The 27964-nt window shown below is 37.4% G+C and overlaps 1 protein-coding gene across 4 annotated transcripts; it reads left to right on the top strand.

The window, feature by feature from the left end:
• On the top strand, positions 1-27800 carry ZNF420 (zinc finger protein 420). Of its 4 annotated transcripts, XM_086351867.1 has the most exons (5): positions 1-342; positions 2144-2194; positions 10457-10543; positions 11847-11973; positions 24592-27800. In XM_086351867.1, the coding sequence occupies exons 3-5, from the start codon at positions 10535-10537 to the stop codon at positions 26517-26519; spliced, it is 2064 nt and encodes a 687-aa protein (XP_086207993.1). In that variant the 5' UTR covers positions 1-342; positions 2144-2194; positions 10457-10534; the 3' UTR covers positions 26520-27800. The 4 variants fall into 4 exon arrangements, with proteins under 4 accessions (XP_086207993.1, XP_086207994.1, XP_086207995.1 ...); XM_086351868.1 differs by lacking the exon at positions 2144-2194 and having other exon boundaries at positions 43-342; XM_086351869.1 differs by lacking the exons at positions 1-342; positions 2144-2194; positions 10457-10543; positions 11847-11973 and adding exons at positions 15358-15490; positions 20421-20505.
• The last annotated feature ends 164 nt before the right edge of the window (positions 27801-27964 follow it).

Below are 27964 nucleotides of genomic sequence, written 5' to 3'. Positions count from 1 at the left end.
CACAGGCGGGCTCTCCCAGAAATCTCCGGGGCGCGGCATTTGGAGCTAACTGGTTCTAGCAGCAGTGGGGTCCACGAAGCCCGCCGGGAGTTGGTGAACTAGGTCTCCTAGCGTCCTGGCCGTCAGCCACAGCCTGCCCGGAGTTGGACTACATTTCCCAGAGCCACCGCGTCCCGAAGCGGCTTCATTTCCGTTTTTTTCGCGTGATTTGGGGACGTCGCATGGGGAGAGGGCTGCGTCCCTGGAGGAGTTTGGCCTGGCTCCCGCAGGGCGGGCGAACCCGAAACCGGGCAGGGACTCCGGGCACCAGATCCTGGGCCCTGAACTGCACCCTCTATCGAGGTATGTCCGGAACGCCAGGGCGGAAACGCTCCGAGGAAGCGTCGTGGGGTGGGGGGGTGTGTGTGTGTGTGTGTGTGTGTGTGTGTGTGTGTGTGTGTGTGTGTGTGTGTGTGTGTGTGTGTGTGTGTGTGTGTGTGTGTGTGTGTGTGTGTGTGTGTGTGTGTGTGTGTGTGTGTGTGTGTGTGTGTGTGTGTGTGTGTGTGTGTGTGTGTGTGTGTGTGTGTGTGTGTGTGTGTGTGTGTGTGTGTGTGTGTGTGTGTCAGGCAACCTGGTATTGGTTACCGTATTGGCGAATGGGCGTGTACTACTGTGGTTTTGTGTGTAAGCGTTTGTGTGAGTGTGAGTTGTTTGTGACTCTGAGGATGTGGTAGTTCTGCTTTGACTGTATTCCTGACCGCTTGCTTCCCTGAGTGGAAATGTGCTTATGTGACAGTATAATTGTGTGTGGACCGTTTGTTCAAGACTGCGGCTTGCGACAGTGTTGTTGTGACAGGCTGTTTGGAAGTGCTTGTGTTACTTTGAGGTTGTGTGTGTGTTACTGGGGTTTGCCTGTGACTTTGAGGTGTTATGATCGTGTTTCTGTAACACGATGTTTGTGATTGCCTGTTTCCTTGAACTGGTACTTGGTTGTGTTTTTCTGACTATCTGATTGAATGACTGTGAAAAGAGTAAAAGTGTTGTTGTGAAAGGTTATTTTGGGCTTTGTGTGTCCCCAGCAGGGTGCTTGTATGTGCTTGAGTGATGTGTATGTTCGGTGTAGGATTGGATTTTCAGACTAGATGGTCAAACAGTGAAGTGTTAACTTGGTGATTGTGACTGGCTGTGAGACTGTGGAAATGTGATCGTGTGTGACTCTGTAAGTCATTTGTATGTTTCATAGCCTGTGACCTTATGGAAGTTTATCTGGATACAAAGGTAAAATTGCATCTTGGTATTTCTGGATTCATTCTGGGGCTGAGTCTGCCTATGGATCAAGAATCCCATGTGGGTACCTCCCTGGTGATCCAGTAGCTAAGATGCCCTGCTTCGGATCCAGGGGGCCTGGGTTCCATCCCTGGTTTGGGAATTAGATCCCACATGCTGCAACTAAAGATCCTTCATGCTGCAACTAAGATCTGGAACAGCCAAATAAATAAATATTACAAAAAAAACACACAAAGAATCCCATGTGGTCCTCTGAGGATGACTTCTTTCTCTTTTGATCACAGTGATTCATTTCCCCTCTTTTCACACATTGGCTGTGGTGCTTCATTTTTCATATTTATCCTTAGTTTGCTGTGGAATTTAAGATGTAACTTCCCTACTGCTTGCTGGTGCCCTCTCACCTTATAACCTTCAGGGTTTTGAATGCAGAAAAGTGACAGGAAGGAATAAGTCAGAAATTTGAACTCCTGATTCAAGAATATTAGTTATTTCTAAAGCACAGATTCTTGAGATGAGAATTTTAGAACTGATGGCACCTTCAAGACAGGTCACTGGGAAATGTAATGGAATTCCAGGAGTGGAAATACTTCCAGAGAGTGTTCTAGAAGAGTCAGTGAGAGACTTGGGAAATTGTATACTCCACTGCAGCTTGTCTCCAACAGACAGCTTTGAATTCAGAAACAGATTCTAGCCCAAGATGGCTGTGATCTTGGCCCTTCTTTCTAATACAGAAAGTGCAGAACTGTTCTAGTTTCCTTCTGATTTTCCTCTGTATTAAATGAGGGGTAGATTAATGGGGTGGGGGTTCTAATTTAGAGTATACCTTCAGAAAGGGCCAGTATCTCATGGTTCTTTTTTTTTCCCCCTCTGAGAGTAGCACCCAGAGGAAGGAAGAATGACTGTTGTACAGTCAGAAGCAAGCTTCAAGGTGTGTATATGTTTCCTCTTTGTTTCATGAAATGATTTTGTTTTTTCAGGACGTAAGAATCTTTTCTTTTTGAAATGTCCCACCTAAGCCTTCTCAAATGATGGAGGGGCCAGGCAATTTTCTGTAGACTGGGAGCAAGGAATTTATGTGCAGTTAATTGTGATAGATGCTTCCTGCTGCTGCTGCTGCTGCGTGGCTTTAGTCGTGTCAGACTCTGTGCGACCCCCACAGACGGCAGCCCACCAGGCTCCCCCGTCCCTGAGATTCTCCAGGCAAGAACACTGGAGTGGGTTGCCATTTCCTTCTCCAATGCATGAAAGTGAAAAGTGAAAGTGAAGTCGCTCAGTCGTCATGTCCAACTCTAGCGACCCCATGGACTGCAGCCCACCAGGCTCCTCTGTCCATGGGATTTTCCAGGCAAAGTACTAGAGTGGGGTGCCATTTCCTTCTCCAGTGCATGAAAGTGAAAAGTGAAAGTGAAGTCGCTCAGTCGTGTCCGACTGTAGCGACCCCATGGACTGCAGCCCACCAGGCTCCTCCGTCCATGGGATTTTCCAGGCAAGAGTACTGGAGTGGGGTGCCATTGCCTTCTCTGTAGATGCTTCCTGCTACTGCTAAGTCACTTCAGTCGTGCCCGACTCTGTGCGACCCCATAGACGGCAGCCCACCAGGCTTCCCCATCCCTGGGATTCTCCAGGCAAGAACACTGGAGTGGGTTGCCATTTCCTTCTCCAATGCATGAAAGTGAAAAGTGAAAGTGAAGTCGCTCAGTCGTGTCTGACTCCTAGCGACCCCATGGACTGCAGCCTACCAGGCTCCTCCGTCCATGGGATTTTCCAGGCAAGAGTACTGGAGTGGGATGCCATTGCCTTCTCCCAGATGCTTCCTAGCAGTGGTTAAATTGAGGAAGAAGGACCTTGAGATCCATAAATTTCAAAAGGAAGAGCTCTGTTGTGTTATTTCTGACATAGCAGCATTCTGTTTTAACTTTTTTTTTTTTCAGAGATACACAAAAGTGTAATGAACTATCACATGCCCACCTTAAAAGTTATCACTTGGTAATCTTATTTCAGTTATTCTGCCTTCAGTTCATAATCCCTCCTAATTTGCCTTTGGATTTCTTCTTTGTCGTTATGGGGTTATTTAGCAACACTTTATTTAGTTTTCAAACATTTTAAGGATCTTCCAGATGTTTTTCTGCTACTGATTTCTAATTTCATTCCATTATGTTCAGAGAATACACTTCATATGACTTGAATCGTTTTAAATTTATGAACATTTATTTTATGACCCAGAACGTGTGGGCTCTCCTATAAATGTTTGGTGTGCACTGAAAAGACTGTATTCTGTCACTGTTGGGCGGAATGTTCTGTGAATACTTGCTAAGACTGTTGGATTGGTAGTGTTTAAATCTTCTGTGTGCTGTACTCAGTCGCTTCAGTTGTGTCCAACTCTTTGCATCCCTATGGACCTGAGCCTGCCAGGCTCCTCTGTCCATGGGATTCTCCAGGCAAGAATACTGGAGTGGGTTGCCATGCCCTCCTCCAGGGGATCTTCCCAACCCAGGGATCAAACCCACATCTCCTGCATTGCATTCTTTACCCCTGAGCCACCAAGAAAGCACCCTTAAATCTTCTGTACTCTTATTGAGTGAGTTGGATTTACCTTTCTTTGTAATTTCTATCAGTTTGTTTCATTTATTTGGAGGCTGTATTATTAGTTACATAAATATTTCAGACTATATGTCCAGATGTTGAATTGACCCCTTTATCATTCTGAAATGGTTTCCTCTGGTAATATTCTTTGCTTGAACATTTAATTTATCTGATATTTAATATAGCCACTTCAGCTGTTTTTCATTAATGTTAGCATGGTATATCTTTTTCTGTGTTGTTACTGTGCAGGTGCTAAGTTGTGTCTGAGTCTTTGAGACCCCATGGACTGCAGCATGCTAGGCCTCCCTGTCCTTCACTATCTCCTGGAGTTTGCTCAGATTCATGTCCATTGAATCGGTGATGCTATCTAGCCATCTCGCCCTCTGCCGCCCGCTTCTCCTTTTGCCTTCAGTCTTTCCCAGCATTAGGGTCTTTTCCAGTGAGTTGGCTCTTCACATCAGGTGGCCAAAGTATTGGAGCTTCAACGTCAGTCCTTCCAATGAATATTCATCGTTGATTTCCTTAGGATTGACTATTTGATCTCCTTACAGTCCAAGGGACTCTCAAGAGTCTTCTCCAGCACAGTTCCCCACAGGCATCAATTCTTTGGCACTCAGCTTTCTTTAAGGTCCAGTCTTTTTCTGTACTTTTAACCTGTTTGTGTTCTGATAAAGTACATTTCTTGTAGGCAGCAGTTCGTTGGATCTTGTGTTTTTATCCAGTTTAACAATATCCGTTTTTTAATTGGAGTGTTTTTACTATTTGTATTTAGTGTGGTTAATGGTACAGTTTGGGTCAAATCTATCATCTTGCCATTTATATTTGTTTCATCTGTTCTTTCTTTTTCCATTTTTTTCTGCTTCCTTTTGGATTGAGAGGAAGAGTTTCAAAATAACAAGGCCAACATTTTTGCTAATCTTATAAATACAGAAAACAGCCCAGACTTCATGTAGTTCAATAGGACATAACCCACTAAAGGATCTGTAATCAAATTCTATGTTTTTAAAGTCACCTATAATAACCTTTCTTATAGGTAAACCATCAACTTGAGAGACACAGGCTCCTTTGTTTCACCTTGCTTTCTACTTTTAGGGATTGTCTTCCCACCACTTTGATTTAATTTTGTTTTAAAATCACATAAAATATTTACATATTTCTAAAATCAAAACTATAGAACAAGGTGAATTTAGAGAAGTCTAGCATCCATTCCTGTCCCTTTCACCTTGTCTCTTCCCTCTGTAGATAACTCCCTGTACTTGCCTTTATTCTTCTACTTTTCTTTCAAGTGATATATATGTATGAGTGCATGTGTTTGTATGTATCTGAAGTAGTGAATAACATTTGGTTGTTTCCTTTATATGATGTTAGCAGCCATTGATAATCTTTCCTTTAGAATCCATTATTTTATCAGAAGTTACAGAATATTATTTAATTCTATAATTTCTTCTGCATTTATTAGCTGGGATACTTCTACAAAGGGAACCATCCTCTCATCAGTGTCTTAGTTACTCTGAAGTATAGCTTATGCAAAAAAAGTAGAATAGGGAATTCCCTGGTGGTCCCGTGCTAGCACTCGGTGATCTCACTGCCCAGGCCCAGGGTTAGTCCCTGGTGGGAGAACTAAAATATAGCAAAAAAAAAATAGGATGAGAGCTTAATTTTACATCTCATTATTTTTCAGTGTCTTTCAAAATTTATCCTATGTTTTTCTTTTAAATTACCATTAAGAACTTGTTGATTCAAATATGTTTGGTATGTTCAGTCTGTAGCAGTTATTCTTATTAAAACTTAAATTATCTTTTACCAGTGGGATCTTCTTTACTACTTTACTACTTCTGACTTGGCTCTTTTTGAATTCCTTATGATGGCTTTTGGAGTCTTTGGTAGATTCCAAACTTTCTGGTGTGACAGGATGTTCTAAGCCCATATTTTCCTGTGTTAAATATGAAATCAGCCACTTCTATATGGAGCTGTGGTTCCTTTTAGTGGTAAACTGTTTTAAAAAGCCACAATTAGGGTGATAGTTTTCATTGCTTCTGGTTGTTATTGCTTGTAGGTTTTTTTGTTTTTTTTTTTTTTCTTGTAGGTTTTTATAGAGCTGGTTACATATGTATTTTTTAGAAGGAGAAAAATAGATCCTGAGTTTATACTGATATTTCCAATGAATTTAAAGGTTATAGTTTTTCTTAATTTTTACATTTGTATCTCTTTTTGTACTCTGGAAATCTTTATTCTTAATAACATTAAGATAACTACATATTTGCTTCATTTTCATTGATATTTGTGTACCTGATGTTATTATTTCAGAATGTAAATATTTTAGAATAAGAATGCCAATATAATTAATAACAGTATAGCTGCTGAAAAACAGTTTATATTTATTTTGTCTGTAGGTTATATTGCACTAGGAATCTAATGTCAAATGTATATATTTTAAAGTTCCTTGAAATAAACACTTCCTTTGTGTGTTTACCCTGCTAGTATTATGAACAGATAAGTTTGTTTCAATTTGCTTTTGGTTCTTAGGGATTTTTTTTCCAGTTTGATTTAATTTTGTCTTATATGAAACACAGTTCCAAAGTCAAATGGAGTCTATTTGATATTACCTTACAATTTTTTGTGTGTCTGTGTTAATGAGAGATATTGAACTATAATTTTTTTCTTGTAATATTTTTGTCAAGTTTGGTATTATGGGTTTTTTGCCTCAAAATGTAAAAAAGAATGTTTACTCTTTTTCCTACTTTCTGAAAAAGTTTATGCAAGAATAGTACTATATCAGCCTTAAATGTTGGTAGAATTTACTGGTGAAGTCATCTGGGTCCTCTCTGTGGACAGGGTGTTTTGTTTTTTACTGAAAATTCAATTTCTCTAATATCTGTGGGGCAGTTTCTTTTTTGTTTCTTCTGTGACTTTTAATAATTTGTCTTTTAAGGTATTTGTCCATATCATTCATGTTGTCAAGTTTATTGGCATAGAGTTGTGTCATCCTTTTAATGCCTATGAAGTCTGTAGTGTATTCTCCATATTGGTAATTTCTTTTTCTCCATAGACTTGCTAGAAGCTTATCAATTGTATTAATCTTTTGAAAGAACACATTTTTTACTTTGTTGATTCCCTGTCAATCCATTTTGGATTTTAATGGATCCATTTTTAATCCATTGTGGATTTTGTGTTTATTTCTTTATTTCTTTTCCTCTTACTTTGAGCTTCATTTGTTCTTTGGCCAGCTCCTGAATGTGGGAACCTAAATCACTGATGGGATCTCTCTCTTTTTACCTATCATTTAAAGCTATAAATTTTCCTTTAAATACTGGTTTTGCTACAGCCCACAAAATTTGGTAATTTGCAGCTTGTGGAATCTTAATTCCCTGACCTGAGATTGAATCCATGCCCCCTGCAAGAGAACTGTGGAGTCCTAACCACTGGACTTCCAGGGAAGTTCCAATAAGTTGTGTTTTCATAGTCATTCAGTTCAATCTATTTTCTAATCTCCTGTGATTTCTTCTTATGGGTTATTTAGAAGTATGTTTAATTTGCAGATATTTGAAGTTCCTACTAAAACTCTTATTGTTATTTCTAATTTAATTGTGTGTGAACCAAGACCAGAAAATATACTCTGAATGACTCACACTTAAAATATTTTTAGTACTTTGGTTGTGGTTATCCTAAGGGAGTTGCAGTCCAGGATTCAGGGCCCCTCGCCAGTCATGCTCTTAATGCACATCTGCCTTTCTAACCCAAGTGCCTCCATTATAATCTCTCTCGCCTCCATTATAATCTCTCTCTCTTTTTAAAGAGTACATTTATTTTACCTATTTGGTTGCTGCTGTGCACAGGTTTTCTCTAGTTTCAGAAAGCTGTAGTTGTGGCGCTGTGCTTAGTTGCTCTGTGGCATGTGGGAATCTTCCCAGACCAGGGATTGAACCTTTGTCCTGTGCACGGGCGGGCAGATTTTTATCCACTGTACCACCAGGGAAGTCCTTCAATACCTCTTTATCAGGTACCTCTGCCAAGAGTTCCTTATCATGGATAGGGAGGCAAACCTTGATACTTTGTCTCCACTGTGACTTGGTACTCAATACTCTTCTGCTCCTAGCCCTTCCTCTATCTCCCTCTCCATGAAATGGGAGGGGCCTCTTTTTTTGGTACTCCTTTGACAGTGAGATGATTCCACGCATCTGTATTTATCCTTCTGACCCTCTTTACGTGCTGTTTCGTGGGGGAAAATGGATCAGTAGGGGAGTCAGCACTTTCTCTTGGCTAGCCTCTTGCTTATACTAGCTGATTAGTAAGTGATTAAAGATTAAGGGCTTGACTGGTACTTTATTTTGGCTGTTGTCTTCATCAGCTTTTCTAACAACTGGCAGCTCAGCTCACTCTAGCACATCTCAGCTTTTGACAGTTGAGTGTGATGTTCTTGACAGTTGGGTATGATAGCAATTATATCACAGTGCTTGATAGTTTTGAATAAATCCTCTATACTGTTACTAATTTTTAAAAATTTTTGTTGTATCAGTTACTGAGAGAAAGATGTTAAAATTTCCAAATCTGATTGTGGATTTGTCTATTTCTTTTAGTTCTGTCAAGTTTTGCTTTCAGTATTTGATATTTTTTTGTTAAGTCTCTACACATTTAGGATGGCTATGTTTTCTTGATAAATTTATCATTTATTTCCAGTATTACTCTTTGTCTTGAAATCTATTTTGCCTTATATTAATATGAGTATATAAGCTTTCTTTTTTTTTAAATTTTATTTTATTTTTAAACTTTACAATATTGTATTAGTATTGCCAAATATCAAAATGAATCTGCCACAGGTATACCTGTGTTCCCCATCCTGAACCCTCCTCCCTCCTCCCTCCCCATACCCTCCCTCTGGGTCGTCCCAGTGCACCAGCCCCAAGCATCCTTATACTTAGCGTTTGTATGATATATATTTCTCCATTTAACTTTTAACCTATCTGTGTCTTTGTATTTAAAGTGTGTTTCTTATAGACAGCATATAGTTGGAATTTGCTTTTTGTCTTGTTTTGATATTGTCCTTTTATTGAAATAATTGGATTATTTACCTTTAAGGTAAGTAAAATTTAGTTTAAACCTGCCATGAATGGGAGCATCCACATAGGTCTTTTAAGAAAAACTTGGCACTGTTTGGAGTTTAATTAGTTCACTTAAATTTGTATCTTTAGCTCTGTGATGCATTTTTAATTGTGATTTTCATTTCACCTGAATTCTCTTTTATTGTTATGACGGGCATAGTTACCTATTGCAGCTGGAAGAAGTGGAGTTTCTAATTATTTGTTGAGCACCTGTATCAGTGATTCTCTGTAGAGGCAGTGACTTTCTGCAGGGATGTTTTAGAAATATAACTGGGTGCTTGTCAATGTTAAGATAACTGAACTGAGGTTGAAGGCTTCTGGCTTTTGAAAGACTGAAGCAAACCATGAATCTAGATCATAGGTTTGACAGCTTTTCTGTATAGGGCTAGACGGTACATATTTTAGGCTTAATGGGCCATATGGTCTCTTGCAACTCTCAACTCTGCCATTATAGTGTGGAAACCACCAAAGACAGTATATAAATGAATGAGTATAGAGTATAGATGTATTTCAGTAAAGCTTTATTTTAAAAGATAGTTGGTGGGCAATAGTTTGTCCAACTTCTTGATCTAGATGTCCTGCAGTACACAACAAAAAAATTGTTCAGTGACCCACAAAATGAGGACCACAGCTGCGGGCGGGGTGGAATGTGTTTTTTATTATTTGGGTCTAGAATCTCTCACATACTTTTCAAATTGTTCAACTTTTCTCTTTTACTATTAATTGCATAGTTTTACTATTAGCTAAATCTTCCAGGAATGCTATCATGGTTTGATAAAAGATTGTACTTTGTTTTATTCAGAAATTTACTGAGTTTTTAAAAACTGTTTTAAAAAGTTACAGCACTGGTGGCAATGCTGCTTGTGATATTTGACTTGCCAGTTAGCTCATACTTGTAGAAGTCTCTGTTTGTAGTTAATGCGTTTCCTTGATTCTACAGACACAGACACACAGACACACACACATATGGCCTTTATTTTAAAATGTCAACTGTAAGTGATGTCAACAACATGTTTTCTGTGGTTGTAAGCATAAGTGTTTAACTGTTTGTGCCTTCTGTGTTGTTGTGTATGATCATTAACATATTAAAATGTAACAGGTGGGCATTCTGTCTTATTTTTGGTATGAATGAGTGAAGTCGCTCACTCATGTCCAAGTCTTTGTGACCCCATGGACTATAACCTACCAGGCTCCTCTGTCCATGGGATTTTCCAGGCAAGAGTACTGGAGTGGGTTGCCATTTCCTGTACTGTATATAAATGTGTCTTATTGCCTACAAGTTTCATTTTAGAAACAGAGAAGTTGTAAATATTTTATTTTGTATATTGAGAGAGCATTGAGTTTGACCACGGTAACAGCCATCACCTACCTCTTTCACCCCTGCTTAGTGTGTATTTTGTGGATAGTAGAAAGAGACAGGAAGAGGTAAACAACAAAGATAACTCTGACTTATCCATATGGAGCTTTGTACAAAGCATGGGCTCATGGTTTTGTTTTTCCCTCCCCAGCACTACCTTTTCCAGACTGTGCTTCTCTAAAATAGGAATCTAGAAGATGATCAATCATGTCTCACAGCTCTAAAAACCATGGCTCAGGTAAACCAGTACCCTCTTTAAATAATCACTTTTTTACAGAGTATGTGCATGTTTGTATTGCTTATTCTGAAAACTTCCTTCCTGACTCACTGCACTCAGAAATGTGCTTTCTGGTTTGTTCCGTTGTTATAAGTGATAGTGTTTTCCCTAAGTATGCCTTTCTAGTCTAATTTATACTCACATGCTTAGGCAAAAATCCAATGAGCATCTTTGACTGGGAGCACTGATATAACAAAAGCAGAGACACAGAGATGTTTACACACCACACAGGAGAAAACTTTGAAATTCTCTTTAGACCTAAGTTTCCTGGTTAGACAAGGTAGGATTTGCTGTTTACTGGGCTTAGTGTCCGTACATAGCAAGACCTCATGCTTTGTGAGCTTTTAAGATTATCAGCATAATTAGGGATTGAATACAGAGGGATCAGGGATCTACCCTGGGAATCCTTGATTGACCAGTACCAATAACATGAATAATTTTGAGATTCAGCATGTTGGGCTAATCTTGAATGTGTAAGTTTAGATTATCCATGCCACCTTTCTGTTGCTTGGAATAAGGAAAAAGGTGAGTTTTTTAAGTGATGAATAGCAACAAGAAAGATCATTATTCATATGATGATGCTATTGAGAATTATAAACTCCCAAAAGTAAGAAATGCTTACAAGGTTTTTATATAACCTAAAGTATTTAAAGATGCACACTTACTAAGTTAGATATAGTCATTATATGGAGCTATTGTATAGCCTATTTTAAGTATTTATTAAATTGTTGGTAATAGGAAAATGCTTATGATGTAATGTTCTTTTTTTTTTGATGTAATGTTCTGATATTAATATAATGAACCTGAGGTTTCAGTAAATTCTTTCATTTTATACAAATCTTATAGAGATTTTATAAGATTTTACAGAAATATTTACCAAGTGTTTTTCTTTCTTAAATGGAGAAGAAAGAGAAACTCGCATTTATTGAGCATGTATGTATGGTATATAAGATACATATTATACAGGGTACTTTGTGTGCTATTTCTTTTAATTGGGATGTTTCATTTACTTTATGAATTTCCAGATTTATGTGTATAATGAGATATTCTATATGCAGCAACATAGATGGATAATCTATCTACAGCGACAAGCATAAAAAGAAACTTGAGAAGCACCAATTTGTTTAGTGTCTCATCCATGTAAAAGACTGCCCAGCCAAATTGCTCGGTTCCCTTCTTTGTAGACAGCTCTCTCCATCATCTCCCCTTCCATTGAAAAAGTATTTTCTTTATTTTCACAACTACTATTATGTTTCTGTTTCAGAGATCAGTGATGTTCAGGGATGTTGCCATTGACTTCTCTCAGGAAGAGTGGGATTGCCTGGACTCAGCTCAAAGGGATTTGTATAGAGATGTGATGTTGGAGAACTATAGTAACTTAGTTTCACTAGGTAAGAACATCTACCCCTAGTATTTCAGGATCTATCTTTGGAATGGCTGTTTTCGTTTCCATTATTTCAAGGTTGTTTTTAAGTAATTAACTGCATTTTGTATTATTCTCAAAGGGATAGTTTTAAATTGCTAGAAGTAGAATGGATAGTTTCATTCAGTTCAGTTCAGTCGCTCAGTTGTGTCCGACACTTTGCGACCCCATGGACTGCAGCATGCCAGGCCTCCCTGTCCATCACCAACTCCTGGAGTTTACTCAAACTCATGTCCATCATGTCAGTGATGCCATCCAACCATCTCATCTTCTGTCATCCTCTTCTCCTCCTGCTTTCAATCATTCCCAGCATCAGGGTCTTTTCCAGTGAGTCAGCTCTTCGCGTCAGGTGGCCAAAGTATTGGAGTTTCAGCTACAGCATCAGTCCTTCCAATGAATATTCAGGACTGATTTCCTTTAGGATGGTCTGGTTGGATCTCCTTGCAGTCCAAGGGACTCTCAAGAGCCTTCTCCAACACCACAGTTCAGAAGCATCAGTTCTTCGGCGCTCAGCTTTCTTCACAGTCCAACTCTCAAATCCATACATGACGACTGGAAAAACCATTGCCTTGACTAGACAGACCTTTGTTGGCAAAGTAATGTCTCTTCTTTTTAATATGGTATCTAGGTTGGTCATAACTTTTCTTCCAAGGACCATGAGTCTTTTAATTTCATGGCTGCAGTTACCATCAGCAGTGATTTTTGGAGCCCCCAAGAATAAAGTCAGCCACTGTTTCCACTGTTTCCCCATCTAATTGCCATGAAGTGATGGGACCGGATGCCATGATCTTCGTTTTCTGAATGTTGAGCTTTAAGCCAACTTTTTCACTCTCCTCTTTCATGTTCATCAAGAGGCTCTTTACATCTTCTTCACTTTCTACCATAAGGGTGGTGTTATCTGCATATCTGAGGTTATTGATATTTTTCCCAGCAATCTTGACTCCAGCTTGTGCTTCAATGAGCCCAGAGTTTCTCGTGATGTACTCTGCATGTAAGTTAAATAAGCAGGGTGACAATATACATCCTTGACGTACTCCTTTTCCTATTTGGAACCAGTCTGTTGTTCCATGTCCAGTTCTAACTGTTGCTTCCTGACCTGCATACAGGTTTCTCAAGAGGCAGGTCAGGTGGTCTGGTATTTTCATCTCTTTCAGAATTTTCCACAGTTTGTGGTGATCTACACAGTGAAAGGTTTTGGCATAGTCAGTAAAGCAGAAGTAGATGTTTTTCTGGAACTCTCTTGCTTTTTTGATGATCCAGCAGATGTTGGCAATTTGATCTCTGGTTCCTCTGCCTTTTCTAAATCCATCTTGAACATCTGGAAGTTCATCGTTCACATATTGTTGAAGCCTGGCTTGGAGAATTTTGAGCATTACTTTACTAGCGTGTGAGATGAGTGCAGTTGTGCGGTAGCTTGAGCATTCTTTGGCATTGCCTTTCTTTGGGATTGGAATGAAAACTGACCTTTTCCAGTCCTGTAGCCACTGCTTAGTTTTCCAAATTTGCTGACATATTGAGTGCAGCACTTTCACAGCATCATCTTTTAGGATTTGAAATAGCTCAACTGGAATTCCATCACCTTCACTAGCTTTGCTTATAGTGATGCTTTCTAAGGCCCACTTGACTTCACATTCCAGGATGTCTGGCTCTAGGTGAGTGATCACACCATCGTGATTATCTGGGTCATGAAGATCTTTTTTGTATAGTTCTTCTGTGTATCCTTGCCACCTCTTCTTAATATCTTCTGCTTCTGTTAGGTCCATACCATTTCTGTCCTTTATTGAACCCATCTTTGCATGAATCGTTCCCTTGGTATATAATTTTCTTGAAGAGATCTCTAGTCTTTCCCATTCTGTTGTTTTCCTCTATTTCTTTGCATTGATTACTGAGAAAGGCTTTCTTATCTCTCCTTGCCATTCTTTGGAACTCTGCATTCAAGTGAGTTGGAACTCTGCATTCAAGTGAGTATATCTTTCCTTTTCTCCTTTGCTTTTTGCTTCTCTTTTCACAGCTATTTATAAGGCCTCCTCAGACGGCCAGTTTGCTTTTTTGGATTTCTTTTTCTTGGGGATGGTCTTGATCGCTGTCTCCTGTACAATGCCATGAACCTCCATCCATAGTTCATTGGGTACATTTATCTCCTCTATCCTTTAAATATAATTGCTTATCGTCCTTCTGTCTTCCCTCCTGTCTTCCTTGATGATCAGGGGAGAGAAATGAATTCTGGGACACTTGTGGTATTGCCAGAAAAAGCAAGCTATGATTCATTGTTAGAATTTAGATCTACCAAAGCAACTCTAAATATTTTTTAAATAGGTGCAGAAATGTATGGTTTTTCTGACAACAGAAGAGCTTATAATTAATATAGTGAGACAGAGGATCAATGTATTTTACTAACTATTCAAGTAAACACAGTTCATTACAAAAAAATTCTCTTATTTGTGTTGTGTAGTTGAATATCATATTTTAAGAACTGCGTATTTTACAAAGAATGAATATGCTAGAACTGCCTTTTATTGGAAATTAGCTCAGGAAGAACCTGTGATTGTTGAAGAAAGTTGATTTTTTTTCCTATAGCAAAATAAGGAACAGAGCCTATATCAATGAGAACTTTAATAAGTGATTTTCCTACCTAAATAATGACTTTAGTCCTTGGACTCTTCAAGTCACTAGCATATAATTGTCTCTTGCTTCTTCCCTCCCCTTCTCCTGCCCCATAACAACCCTTTTATATAAATTTGAGGGTCAGTTACTTTCCAGACTTTTCTGTATTTAGATTTATTGCCTCCATTTAAAAAACTATGTTTGTTTATTCAAAATATATTTATTTATTGGGAAGACTATTCTCTGCCAATGATTGTAGTAGGCACTGGAGAAATAATGATCTAAACAAGGATCCTATTCTGCTGAAACTTACATTCTTGTGGGAGAAATACAAAAAAATAAGGAAATAAAAATATGTATGTGTGTGCATGTATGTGTACATACATTTATTTAATAAATATAGCAATTGCAGGTAGCAATAAAGAATATGAATAAAGATAAAGTAGAATAGGCAAATAACTAAATGGCAAATGGAGGGGTGCATTATTTTAGGTAGATTTTGGAAAAACCTCTCTAAGAAAGTAATACTTGAAGAAAGACTTTACCTGAATAAGGGCATGAGTCAGGGGGAACAGTATTCCAAGTAGATGGAGTAAATAGTAAGTATAAAGGGCTTGGGGCGGGCATTAACTTTGTAGGAAAAATAGGAAAACATTTTATCTAAAGAAAAGTGAATGACAGAGTAATAAGAAATGTAGTTAAAGAATAGAAAAAAAAGAGTTGACATTTTATTCTCTAAGGTGATGCCCTCTGAATCCTGGCCGAAGCAAATGCATATTGTCTCTGAAGCAAAGTAAGAGGGCTTTAAAATTCTCACAAATTAAGATCAACAAAAGATGAGCTCACAAATATCATCAAACTCACAAGGAAACAGGTCACAGGTGAGTGATAGATAATCTAAGGAAACAACAGATTATGTGGCAAATGATTTCACATATTGGAATTTTTAAATGTAAGTATAAACTAGTGGTGAAATATTCAAAGAAATAAACTGAATCACAAAGATGACAAGCAATAAAAGGTTTTTATAAAGGAACAGATTTGGAGGAGAACCAAATTGATTATTTCTAAAGGTTCTGTTTAGTTCTTTTAAAAAATATTAATAATCATTCTAAGATTGATAATTTGACTGCATGGAAATTATTCTCTTTATAAAAAGACATAAAAGATAAGCCTTGAATTTGGTGAAGATACTTGCAATGCATATTCAGAAGAATTAAATTAGTATGTGGAATATAAAAATCTTCTATAGATGGTTAAGAAAAAGGTAAAAGACATTTATAGACAGTTCAAGGAAAAGGGAATGCAAATAGCCAATAATCATGAAAAACTTTAACCTCATTAGCAGTCCAGAAATGCAAATTAAAACCAGTGAGATAATTGTTTCATACACACTAGATTGGCAGAAATTAAGAAGTATGACAGTATCAAGCGTTTACAACTATTTAAGGCAGAAGTATTATATACTTCATTATTCACAATAGCAAAAAAATGGAAATGACCCAAATGTCTGTCAGCTGAATGGATGAATAAAACTGATATATCCTTATAATGGAATATTAGTCAGCAATTAAAAAAGAATGAAGTTGTGATACATTCAACATGGATGAACCTTGAAAATATGCTAAATGAAAGAAGCCAGACACAAAGACTATTTATATGATTCCCTTTAAATGAAATGTCCACAATAGACAAATCCATAGAGAAAGAAAGTGTATTAGTGGTTGCCCAGCCCTGGGGTGGGGGCTGGGAGGTGAGGGTGGATAGAAAAGTGAAAATGGGGGAGTTGAAAATGGCTGCTAATCGATATGGGGTTTCTTATTGAAGTGATAAAAATGTTATAAAATTTGATTGTGATGATTGTTGCACACACAACTCTGTGAATATAGTAAAAGCTGTTGAGTTGCATGTATGCTAAATGAATGAACTGTAGGTATATGAATTATACATGAGTAGATCTGTTTCTTTTAAGAGTTCTATACCTTACTGACATTGGTATCAATTGGCATAACCACTTTGGAAAAATATTTAGAAATTATTTCCAAACTTATATACACTTTGGAAATAGCAGGGTTCCTTTTAAAATTTCAGGTCCAAAGCCACACCCCAGACCAATTAAATCAATGAATACAGGACACTGATATTATTTTTTTGAAGGTTCCTTAGGTTCAAATAAATGTTCTGACATGTTTGGTGGCTACTGTAATATGATATTATCTGAGAATTTATATTTTAAATTTAACTGTTATTGTCAATATGAATATGTTTGGATTTATTTCTCTCCTGTTTTAATGCTTTAGGTTAACTCTTTTTTTTTTTTTTTTTGAGTGTGTGGCATGCAAGGTCTTAGTTTTCCAGCAGGGATTAAACCTGTGCCTTCTACAGTGAGAGCACAGAGTTTTAACCACTGAACTACCAGGGAATTCCCTTGGCTTACTCTCTTGATCTTCTTTGATTCCTTTTAAAATCTTTCCTTAATTGGGATGGGTAGAGTTATTTTTTTTAGGTCCATTTCCTCCCTTGTTTAGTTTGGAAGACATATATCATTTATATGCTCTTACTGGTTATCTTTAATTTTTTTATCACATGCACTTTATTCATTTTAATGCAGTGCAGTTTTGTAGTTTACAGTAATTGTAATATTTGAAAAATTTTACATTTTAATGGAAGTTAAATATTTTACTAGATATTAACTGTTTTAATTAATAGTAAAACATAGTATTCTTTCCACATATAATATTTGGTTTGAATACTACTTTGCAGAGGTCTTGTGATAAACTATATGCCTCACTCTCATACCTAGGATTTCAGGGGCAACAATTAAAAACCACAGATATAAAGGATTGTTCAGTTCAGTTCAGTTGCTCAGTTGTGTCCGACTCTTTGCGACCCCATGAACCACAGCATGCCAGGCCTCCCTGTCCATCACCAATTCCTGGAGTTTACCAAAACTCATGTCCATCAAGTCGGTGATGCTATGCAACCATCTCATCCTCTGTCGTTCCCTTCTCCTTACACCTTCAATCTTTCCCAGTATCAGGGTCTTTTCAAATGAGTCAGCTCTTCACATGAGGTGGCCAAAATATTGGAGTTTCAGCTTCAACATCAGTCCTTCCAATGAACACCCAGGACTGATTTCCTTTAGGATGGACTGGTTGGATCTCCTTGCAGTCCAAGGGACTCTCAAGAGTCTTCTCCAACACCACAGTTCAAACCATCAGTTCTTCGGCGCTCAGCTTTCTTTACGTCCAACTCTCACATCCATACATGACCACTGGAAAAACCATAGCCTTGACTAAACAGACCTTTGTTGACAAAGTAATGTCTCTGCTTTTTAATATGCTGTCTAGGTTGGTCATAACTTTCCTTCCAAGAAGTAAGTGTCTTTTAATTTCACGAGTGCAGTCACCATCAGCAGTGATTTTGGAGCCAAAAAAAATAAAGTCAGCCACTGTTTCCCCATCTGATTGCCATGAAGTGATGGGACCAGATGCCATGATCTTCGTTTTCTGAATGTTGAGCTTTAAGCCAACTTTTTCACTCTCCTCTTTCATGTTCATCAAGAGGGTCTTTACTTCTTCTTCACTTTCTGCCATAAGGGTGGTATCATCTGCATATCTGAGGTTATTCATATTTCTCCCAGCAATCTTGATTCCAGCTTGTGCTTCAACTAGCCCAGCATTTCTCGTGATGTACTCTGCATATAAGTTAAATAAGCAGGGTGACAATATACATCCTTGACGTACTCCTTTTCCTATTTGGAACCAGTCTGTTGTTCCATGTCCAGTTCTAACTGTTGCGTCCTGACCTGCATACAGATTTCTCAAGAGGCAGATCAGGTGGTCTGGTATTTCCATCTCTTTCAGAATTTTCCACAGTTTGTGGTGATCCACACAGTCAAAGGCTTTGGCAAAGTTAGTAAAGCAGAAATAGATGTTTTTCTGGAACTCTTGCTTTTTTGATGATCCAACAAATGTTGGCAATTTGATCTCTGGTTCCTCTGCCTTTTCTAAATCCATCTTGAACATCTGGAAGTTAACTGTTCACATATTGTTGAAGCCTGGCTTGGAGAATTTTGAGTATTACTTTACTAGCATGTGAAATGAGTGCAATTGTGCGGTAGCTGGAGCATTCTTTGGCATTGCCTTTCTTTGGGATTGGAATGAAAACTGACCTTTTCCAGTCCTGTGGCCACTGCTGAGTTTTCCAAATTTGCTAGCATATGGAGTGCAGCACTTTAAAAGCATCATCTTTTAGGATTTTAAATAGCTCAACTGGAATTCATCACCTCCACTGGCTTTGTTTGTAGTGATACTTCCTAAGGCCCACTTGACTTCACATTCCAGGATGTGTGGCTCTAAGTGAGTGATCACACCATCGTGATTATCTGGGTCATGAAGATCTTTTTTGTATAGTTCTTCTGTGTATTCTTGCCACCTCTTCTTAATATCTTCTGCTTCTGTTAGGTCCATACCATTTCTGTCCTTTATTGAGCCCATCTTTGCATGAAATGTTCCCTTGGTATCTCTAATTTTCTTGAAGAGATCTCTAGTCTTTCCCATTCTGTTGTTTTCCTCTATTTCTTTGCATTGATCGCTGAGGATGGCTTTCTTATCTCTCCTTTCTATTCTTTGGAACTCAGCATTCAAATGGATACATCTTTCCTTTTCTCCTTTGCTTTTCACTTCTCTTCTTTTCACAGCTATTTGTAAGGCCTCCCCAGACAGCCATTTTGCTTTTTTGCATTTCTTTTTCTTGAGGATGGTCTTGATCCCTGTCTCCTGTATAATGTCACGAACCTCTGTCCATAGTTCATCAGGCACTCTTGTCTATCAGATCTAGTTCCTTAAATCTATTTCTCACTTCTACTGTATAATCATAAGGGATTTGATTTAGGTCATACCTGAATGGTAGTGGTTTTCCCCAGTTTCTTCAATTTCAGTCTGAATTTGGCAATAAGGAGTTCATGATGTGAGCCACAGTCAGCTCCTAGTCTTGTTTTTGCTGACTGTATAGAGCTTCTCCATCTTTGGCTGCAAAGAATATAGTCAGTCTGATTTCGGTGTTGACCATCTGGTGATGTCCATGTGTAGAGTCTTCTCTTGTGTTGTTGGAAGAGGGTGTTTGCTATCTACCTTGAAATGAATTGGTGGCTGCTGTGGCAGTGAGTAGAGATTTATAAAAAGATGTGAAATTGACATGTCTATGTCAAATACACATTTTATTTTCACAAAATTCTTATCAGGATTGTACCAGCAGTGTGTGACTGTACTCTTTTTCTACACTTTGATGAACATTGGATAATCATTACATTAAAATATGTGTCAATTTGTAGATAAAAATTTGAATGACATGAGTTTAAATATTTTAGGAGTATTTCTGTCTATTTTGGTCATTTAATCATTACTATTATTGTTTGTGTCACTTAAAAAACACATCCTTAAGAAAGGTGACAATATCTCCCTTCTCCCAGGACAATAAAGAATGTTAGAATACTTTCATTTTGATTAATCTTTCCAATCTGATATGTTATTTTTGACTAATATTTTAATTGTTTCCTTTAACCCCCCACAGTGGGCATTAATTTTGTTTTATAGTGGTAGTATTTGGTTGTAGATTTATTTGCATGATTATCTTTTTATTTGCACACTGTTCCTCTTCCATCATACCTTCCTATTGGGATTGAAATACATTAGGCAAGACCAATTATTAGTAAATACTCTTCATTTTATATTTTTTGCTTCACCTTTATTTTTACCTGATGATTTAAGTGGGTATAGAATTCTATGCTGACAATTATTTTTTTCTCAGTGCTCTGAAGATATTATTCCACTGTCTTCTGGCTTCTGTTGTTGCTCTTGAGAAGTCTGCCATCTGTCTCATTGTTGTTCCTTTTGTAAGTAATCTGTATTTTCTCTGTTTTAAGATATTTTCTTAAGATCTTAATATAATTGATTATATTGTTTTCTTTATTTCTAGAACTTTGTTATTTTCCCTCTCCTTTAGATGTTTTCATTTCTTCTATATTTCCTCTCGTTTTGATTTTATATTTTCATATATTTCAAGCATTTATATTACATGTATCATTCAGTAATTACAGTTCCTGGGAAACCAGTCTAATTCTTCAGTTTCTTGCAAGCATGGGGGCTCTTGTGTAATAATAAATTATCCATAACACTTTTTCTTCATTTGATAGAGATTCTAGGGCAAGATAAAAATGTTCCTTGTCATTTTCCTTTGAGGTCAGATGGATCTTTTTCCTTTCTCTTTTTCCTTTCCTTTCTCTGTAGGCCTTGGACAGTTCTGATTTTGTGAAGAGAAGCAGTGCCAATCCTTGACCTTTTTGTCTCTTGGGTTTTTTCTATACCGTTAAGATACAGACATTTAGGCAAGTGAAGTCAGCAAATGTCCCAAGGGTAGCTGTGACTTCAGAGCTAACCTCTGGCTTCTGATGATCTCTTCATTTTGCCCCCTTTGGATCTGCTTTACTTTTTTTTTTTTTTTCTTTTTTGAGGACTTCCCTGGTGGCTCAGACGGTAAAGCGTCTGTCTACAATGCGGGAGACCTGGGTTTGATCCCTGGGTCGGGAAGATCCCCTGGAGAAGGAAATGGCAATCCACTCCAGTACTATTGCCTGGAAAATCCCATGGACAGAGGAGCCTGGTAGGCTACAGTCCATGGGGTCGCAAAGAGTTGGACACGACTGAGTGACTTCACTTTCACTTTACTTTTTTTTAACTGTGGAATACTTGTAAAAGGAATACTTGTAATACTTTGTCATATATTACCTAGCATTTCTTGGTGTTTTGGGGAAATCTGACCACTGTTCATCTACTTGCAGTATTGAATCCTTCTACCTTTGAACATACTATATCTACTTTTCTTTTTATGTCCTCTATAAAGTTTCATTGCCTTTTTAAAAGATCTTGCACATTTTTTGGTAAGTAATTTCCTTAGTACTTCATAAATTTTGTTCATATTATAAATAGGAATATTTTGTTCTGTGAAAAAATTCATAGATATAAATACACATACATAGATAGAGTGAAATATTCATCTCTGTAAATTGATAATAACCTTACAGAAGTATCTAATAGTTTTTCAGTGGATCATTTTGGATTTCTAGGTTGATAATTTGCTCTCCGCATTTAATGTATGATCCTTTTATTTTCTATATGTACCATTAAAAGAAAACTAATCAGTAGAAGGAGCTGAGTATTTGAGTATATCACATTTTGAAAACAGTTAGTTTTGTTTTTCAAACTAATTGGGGGTGCTTCTAATGTTTAATTTAAAAATTTTCTATTAAATATGTTTATGTAGGTTTCTGGTTAATACCCTTAATTAGGTTAAGGAAGAGCCATTTGGTCTTAGAGTCTTAAAATACATTTTCTGATGTTGAGCTATTTCTGTGTTTGTAGGATAAACCTTATTTGATAATGATGTATTAGTCCTTAAATACACAGCTAGATTCTCTGTTGCTAATATTTTACTTTTAAAAATTTACCTATGTTTGTTTGTGAAATTGGATTGGTTTTCCTGAGCTTTCTTTGTCCAGTTTTGTTACCTGAGTTCATTTAATTTTGTAAAATGACTTGGATGGATTTCTATATTTTTATATGTTCAAGAACAGTTATATATGATCTTGCCAATAATACTGTCAGTCATCAGTATCTATTGCCTTTTAGGAGCATAGACATTGAACTCAAATTTTAAATTCTAATGTGGTTATTGATATATATTCAGATTTTCTATCTTCATGGGTCATTTTAAAAATTATTTTCACCCATTTCAGCATTTTTTAATTTACTGTTTAGTTATATATAGTTTTTTTTTGTCATAAGCACTTTTTAATTCCTTTGGATTTGGGGGATTTAAGGTCTTTTCTTTTCCAGTGTTTTGGCTTTGTGCCCAATCTGATTTTTTTCCTACATGTCAAAGTTCTGTATCATGTATTGGTGTTTGCAAATAATTAACTTGTAGTTTTGCTAGCCATTTCTATTCTTTCTGCATTCTAGTTTACTTGTTTATTGATTTTTAGATAGCTAATTGTTTTATTTCTCTCTCTCCTTCTTGAGTTGAACCTTAATTCTCTTGTTTTTAGTTATTTCTTATTTTCTAATAAATGGAGTTAAGGCTATAAGTTTTCTGTGGTACATTAGCTGAATCTCATGGGATTTCCCACAAGGTTGCTCTTGGTATTTAGTTTTAAATTGTGGGTTTTACTTTTCTGTCATTTTCCTTTTATGATAATCATTATATGGAAGTATCTTAATTACATTATATATTTTTTGCATGCTTTTGTAATTTCTAATTTTGTTGTAATGTGTTAACATGTCATCAGTTTTACCCATCTACCCATCTTATGTTCCAGTCTTCTCTGTCTTTATTTCTTGTCTGTTTATATTAGGTCCTAAAAGGGGGTAAGATACTGTTTCCTTCTACTTACACAACACTTTTGATCCTAGATGTGTGGATTTTCCCATACCAAACAATTCTCTAGTTCTTGGTGGACACCAACTGGGTATTCTAAAGTTTAACTCAGTTCTGACACTGACTCCCCAGAGTAGTACAGACACCACAAGTTAAGGACTCAGTCCAATAAGATTGACCACCACTTCAGATGACAATTCCAAGTTCCAAGTTGTCACAGGTACTTCTGACTGACTGGCTGTAAATCAGGGTTTCTCAGTGGCTATAAATCTCAGGTTCAATAATTTGCTAGAATGGTTCACAGATCTTAGAGAAACATTGACACTTAACAGTTTATTATAAAGGATACAACTCAGGAGCAGCTAAATGAAAGAAATGCGTAGTTTTTACTGTTTATGCTGGAATCAGCCTATCAATAATCAATACTGTGGCCAGACCAGCCCTTGTAGTTCTTATGATGATTGCAAGTATGTATCAGTAGTATGTATCAGGAAAACTTTAAGAAAATAGAAGTTTATTTACTTACAGGACCTGGAAATTACACAGCACATCTGAGGCCATACAGTGAGGTTATTAGGGAAGGGAGAATGCAGGAGAGAGAAAGAGAGCCAGCACACAGGCCTGTGTGAGCCTGGGGTTCTGCTTTAACTGGGATTGAGGATTTCACAGGCCCACTCATTAGTGAATTTAAAACGTGGAATTGGGAGTCTAAAGCGTGGGAAGATAAAAAACAAGTGGCCCAGTTTACTGAAATCAACTAAGGTCTCTAAAACAAAGGAGCTCACTGTGGGGATGCAGCCTGCCTCAGCCTGCCTCTACCTAGTTGTGTGGCTGGCAGCGTGTTTATTGGTGCAGACATGCTTGAAATGAATGCTTTGACAATCAAAGTTTAACTCATACTCTTGCATTACAGAAAAGAAAAAGAAAAAAAAAAAAAACACACCAACTGTAAGGCTTATACCATAGGAAGGTATGGAGAAGAGTTGCAGAGCTTCCATACCCTCTCCAGGTATACCACTCTTTTAACACTTCAGTGTATTCACTGACTCAGAAGCTCTCTGAATCCCTTCTGTTAGGACTTTTCATGAAGGTTTCATTACATAGGCATGACTGATGAACTCACTGGTCATTTGTAATTAATTCAACTTCCAGGGGATCTTCCTGACCCAGGGATGGAGCCCACATCTCCTGCATTGGCAGGTGGGTTCTTTACCACTGGGCCATTAGGGAAGCTCCAGCAACACATTACTGTGGCATGAAATCAGTTTAGTGGTTTTTGACTCTGTGTGTGAGAGAAGATGGAGTGGAGAGGAAAAAGATGACTAAAATGGTGTAGTATAGAATAAAATAGAAAACAGAATAGGCATTGTTTTATAAAACCAAATATATATCAGGTTCTGATGTGAAAGGTAAGTAGTACACAATGTTTGGAAAACACTGAGGTTATTTCCTATGGATATTATTTCCATATATATTTTTTCATATACAGTCTTTTCTACTATGGAAGTTCTTTTGAAATGACAACAGAAATTTTCCTCTTACCTTTCAGACTTGCCCTCAAGGGGGGCAAACAAGCTCTTATCTCCAAAAAAAGACATTTATGAAACAGGATTATCCCAATGGGAAATGAGTGCCAGACTTGAAAACTGTGATCTTGAGAACTCTAGTTCCAGAGATTATTTGGAAGTCAAAGGCACATTGGAAAAGCAACAAGAAAATCAGGCATATTTCAGTCAAGGAATGATCATATATGACAACATGTCTATTTTCAACCAGCATGCTTATTTATCTCAACATCCCAGGTGTCATTCTACTGAGAAACCCTATAAATGTAAGGAATGTGGGAAGGCCTTTAGACGAGCCTCACACCTAACTCAACATCAGAGTATTCATACTGGTGAAAAACCCTATGAATGTAAGCAATGTGGGAAGGCCTTTAGTCGTGATTCACAGCTCAGTCTTCATCAGAGACTTCATACTGGTGAGAAACCCTATGCATGCAAGGAATGTGGGAAGGCCTTTACTCAGAGCTCCCAACTTATTTTACATCATAGAATTCATACTGGTGAAAAACCATATAAATGCGAAGAATGTGGGAAAGCCTTTATTCGAAGCTCACAACTCACCCGACATCAAAAAGTCCATACTGGGGAGAAACCTTATGAATGTAAAGAATGTGGGAAGGCCTTTACTCAGAACTCACAACTTACCCTGCACCAGAGACTTCATACTGGTGAGAAACTCTATGAATGTAAAGAATGTAGGAAGGTCTTTACACAACTCTCACAACTTATTCTTCATAAGAGAATTCATACTGGTGAAAAACCCTATGAATGTAAGGAATGTGGCAAAGCTTTTATTTGTGGCTCACAGCTTTCTCAACATCAGAAAATACATAATGGGGAAAAGCCATATGAATGTCAGGAGTGTGGAAAGGCCTTTATTCGTGGCTCATTACTTATGCAACATCAGAGGATTCATACTGGTGAAAAACCCTATAAATGTGAAGAATGTGGGAAGGCCTTTATCCGTGGCTCACAACTTACTCAACACCAGAGAATTCATACCAATGAGAAGCCCTATGAATGTAAGGAATGTGGAAAGACCTTTAGTCATGGCTCACAACTTACTCAACATCAGAGAATTCATACTGGTGAGAAACCCTATCAGTGTAAGGAATGTGGAAAGGCCTTTAATCGTGGCTCCCTCCTTACCCGACATCAAAGGATTCACACTGGTGAAAAACCCTATGAGTGTAAGGAATGTGGAAAGACCTTTAGTCGTGGCTCAGAACTTACTCAGCATGAGAGAATTCACACTGGTGAGAAACCCTATGAGTGTAAGGAATGTGGGAAGTCTTTTATTCGTGGCTCACAGCTTACACAACATCAGAGAATTCATACTGGTGAGAAGCCCTATGAATGTAAAGAATGTAGAATGGCCTTTACGCAGAGTTCACATCTTTCTCAGCATCAGAGACTTCATACTGGTGAGAAACCCTATGTATGTAATGAATGTGGGAAGGCCTTTGCTCGTGGCTTACTACTTATACAGCACCAGAGAATTCATACAGGTGAGAAACCATATCAGTGCAAGGAATGTGGGAAGGCCTTCATTCGTGGTTCACAACTTACTCAACATCAACGAATTCACACTGGAGAAAAACCCTATGGATGCAAGGAATGTGGGAAGGCCTTTAGTCACGGTTCTCAACTTACTCTACATCAGAGAATCCATACTGGTGAGAAACCCTATGAATGCAAAGAGTGTAGAAAAGCCTTTACTCAAAGCTCACATCTTTCTCGACATCAGAGAGTTCATACTGGTGAGAAACCATATCAGTGTCGGGAATGTGGGAAGGCCTTTACTCGTGGTTCACAACTAACTCAACATCAAAGAATTCATATCAGTGAGAAATCTTTTGCATATAAGGAATGTGGGATAGACTTCAGTCATGACTCACAAGTTTATATATGAATTACCTGATGCTTGTAATTAATATAGAGAGCCTTCTCTGGTCATTAATTCATTATTATCAAAGAATTCTTAAAATGTGAACATGTAAACACATGTGCTTCATAAAGTTCAGAATCAGTGAATTTGTATGGGGGAAAGATAATGCTAATGTAATCCATGTAGAAAAACCTGTCATTACTGGAAACCTACTCAAATTTAACAAATTATAATAGACAATAATTCTGTTCATGTAAATATAGGAAGACTTTTAGCCATAGACATATGTCTTTTTCAAAATTATCTGACTCTTTCAGTTGCTTTCCTTTGTGACGTTTAACATGATAATTAACTGCTGCTTTGGTTTACTCAGTTATCAGATAGACCTAAGAAGAATACCTTCCTTATAAGATTCTCAGAAGTATTATATAAGTTATTAAATGTAAGGTTCTTAGACCAGTGCCTTCAACATAGCATTTTACAAATATTAGCTATCATTATTACTCGTGTTATTTTAGAGAATTTGCACGAGAAGACATTTATGAGTATAATGAATATTGAGAAATCTTTCACTAGCCCTGAACCTTGATTATTTGAGAGGAGGGCACTGTATGCTGTAATGAATATGAGAATGCTTTCATTCACATCTTGTCCCATATGCTGTAAGAGGAAATTCATAATGAGAAAAAGAACCCTATAGATTTAATCAGTGAATCGTTGAAGAGATTTGAATTGTAACAAAGTCCAAAAGCTCTTATTTTCTGCCATCTCTGACCACTAGGTACGAGTGTTACTTAGAAAGGAAAAAAAAAAAAAAATGGATAGCCAAAATAAATCTTTCTACGAAGAAATTTTTAAAAATTTGAATGCACAGCTTTTGAGTTAAACTAAAAAAACTGATATTATAGGCTATTTTGCAATTAAAAATGATGTGAATCTGTATCAGAGACTATTTCCCTACCCCAAATTCATTCTTTTTTCTTCAGTAATAGAGTTCTTGGCTGAAAAACTTTCTCAGCCTCCCTTGAAGATCTATAAGCTGGAAGAAGTGTTTGTATGAATAGAACATTTAAGAAATAATTTCCTTTTTTGCACTTTTTTGTTTCACTGCCTACAATGTGGATATTTAAATCTGCAGCTCTGGCAATTCTGTAGGAACTTTGAGAATGGTATCTGAGTATTAAGGATGATGGAACAGGATTACAGAACATGTCTCCACTTACATTGATTTTATGGAACAGCCATACCATTTTGGGTCTGCCTGCCTTCTGTATTTCTTTATATAAAATTAAACTTGTTTGTTGATGCTGTTGTCATTTTGTTATTGACACTAAAAATTACAATGGATATAAAAGTTTGTACCTGAAAGTGCAATGCTGTGGGTAAAAGAAATCTCAAATATGGCATTAACTTAGGGTGATGGGGAATGAGGATATATGCTCAATTCTGGCTAGAGAACTGAAATGAGC

This window comes from Bos grunniens, chromosome 18 (assembly GCF_055505025.1).
Source record: "Bos grunniens cultivar Pamir isolate PY7600 chromosome 18, Bosgru_T2T1.0, whole genome shotgun sequence".
Classification (NCBI taxonomy): Eukaryota; Metazoa; Chordata; class Mammalia; order Artiodactyla; family Bovidae; genus Bos; species Bos grunniens.
Note: the sequence above shows the minus strand (reverse complement) of the source record. Positions and strands in the feature narration are given on the sequence as shown.

Excerpts from the sequence above, each read along its gene's own strand:
- ZNF420 (XM_086351867.1), top strand. Across the intron at positions 11,974-24,591 it reads TAGTAACTTAGTTTCACTAG|ACTTGCCCTCAAGGGGGGCA; the intron begins GTAAGAACATCT and ends CTTACCTTTCAG.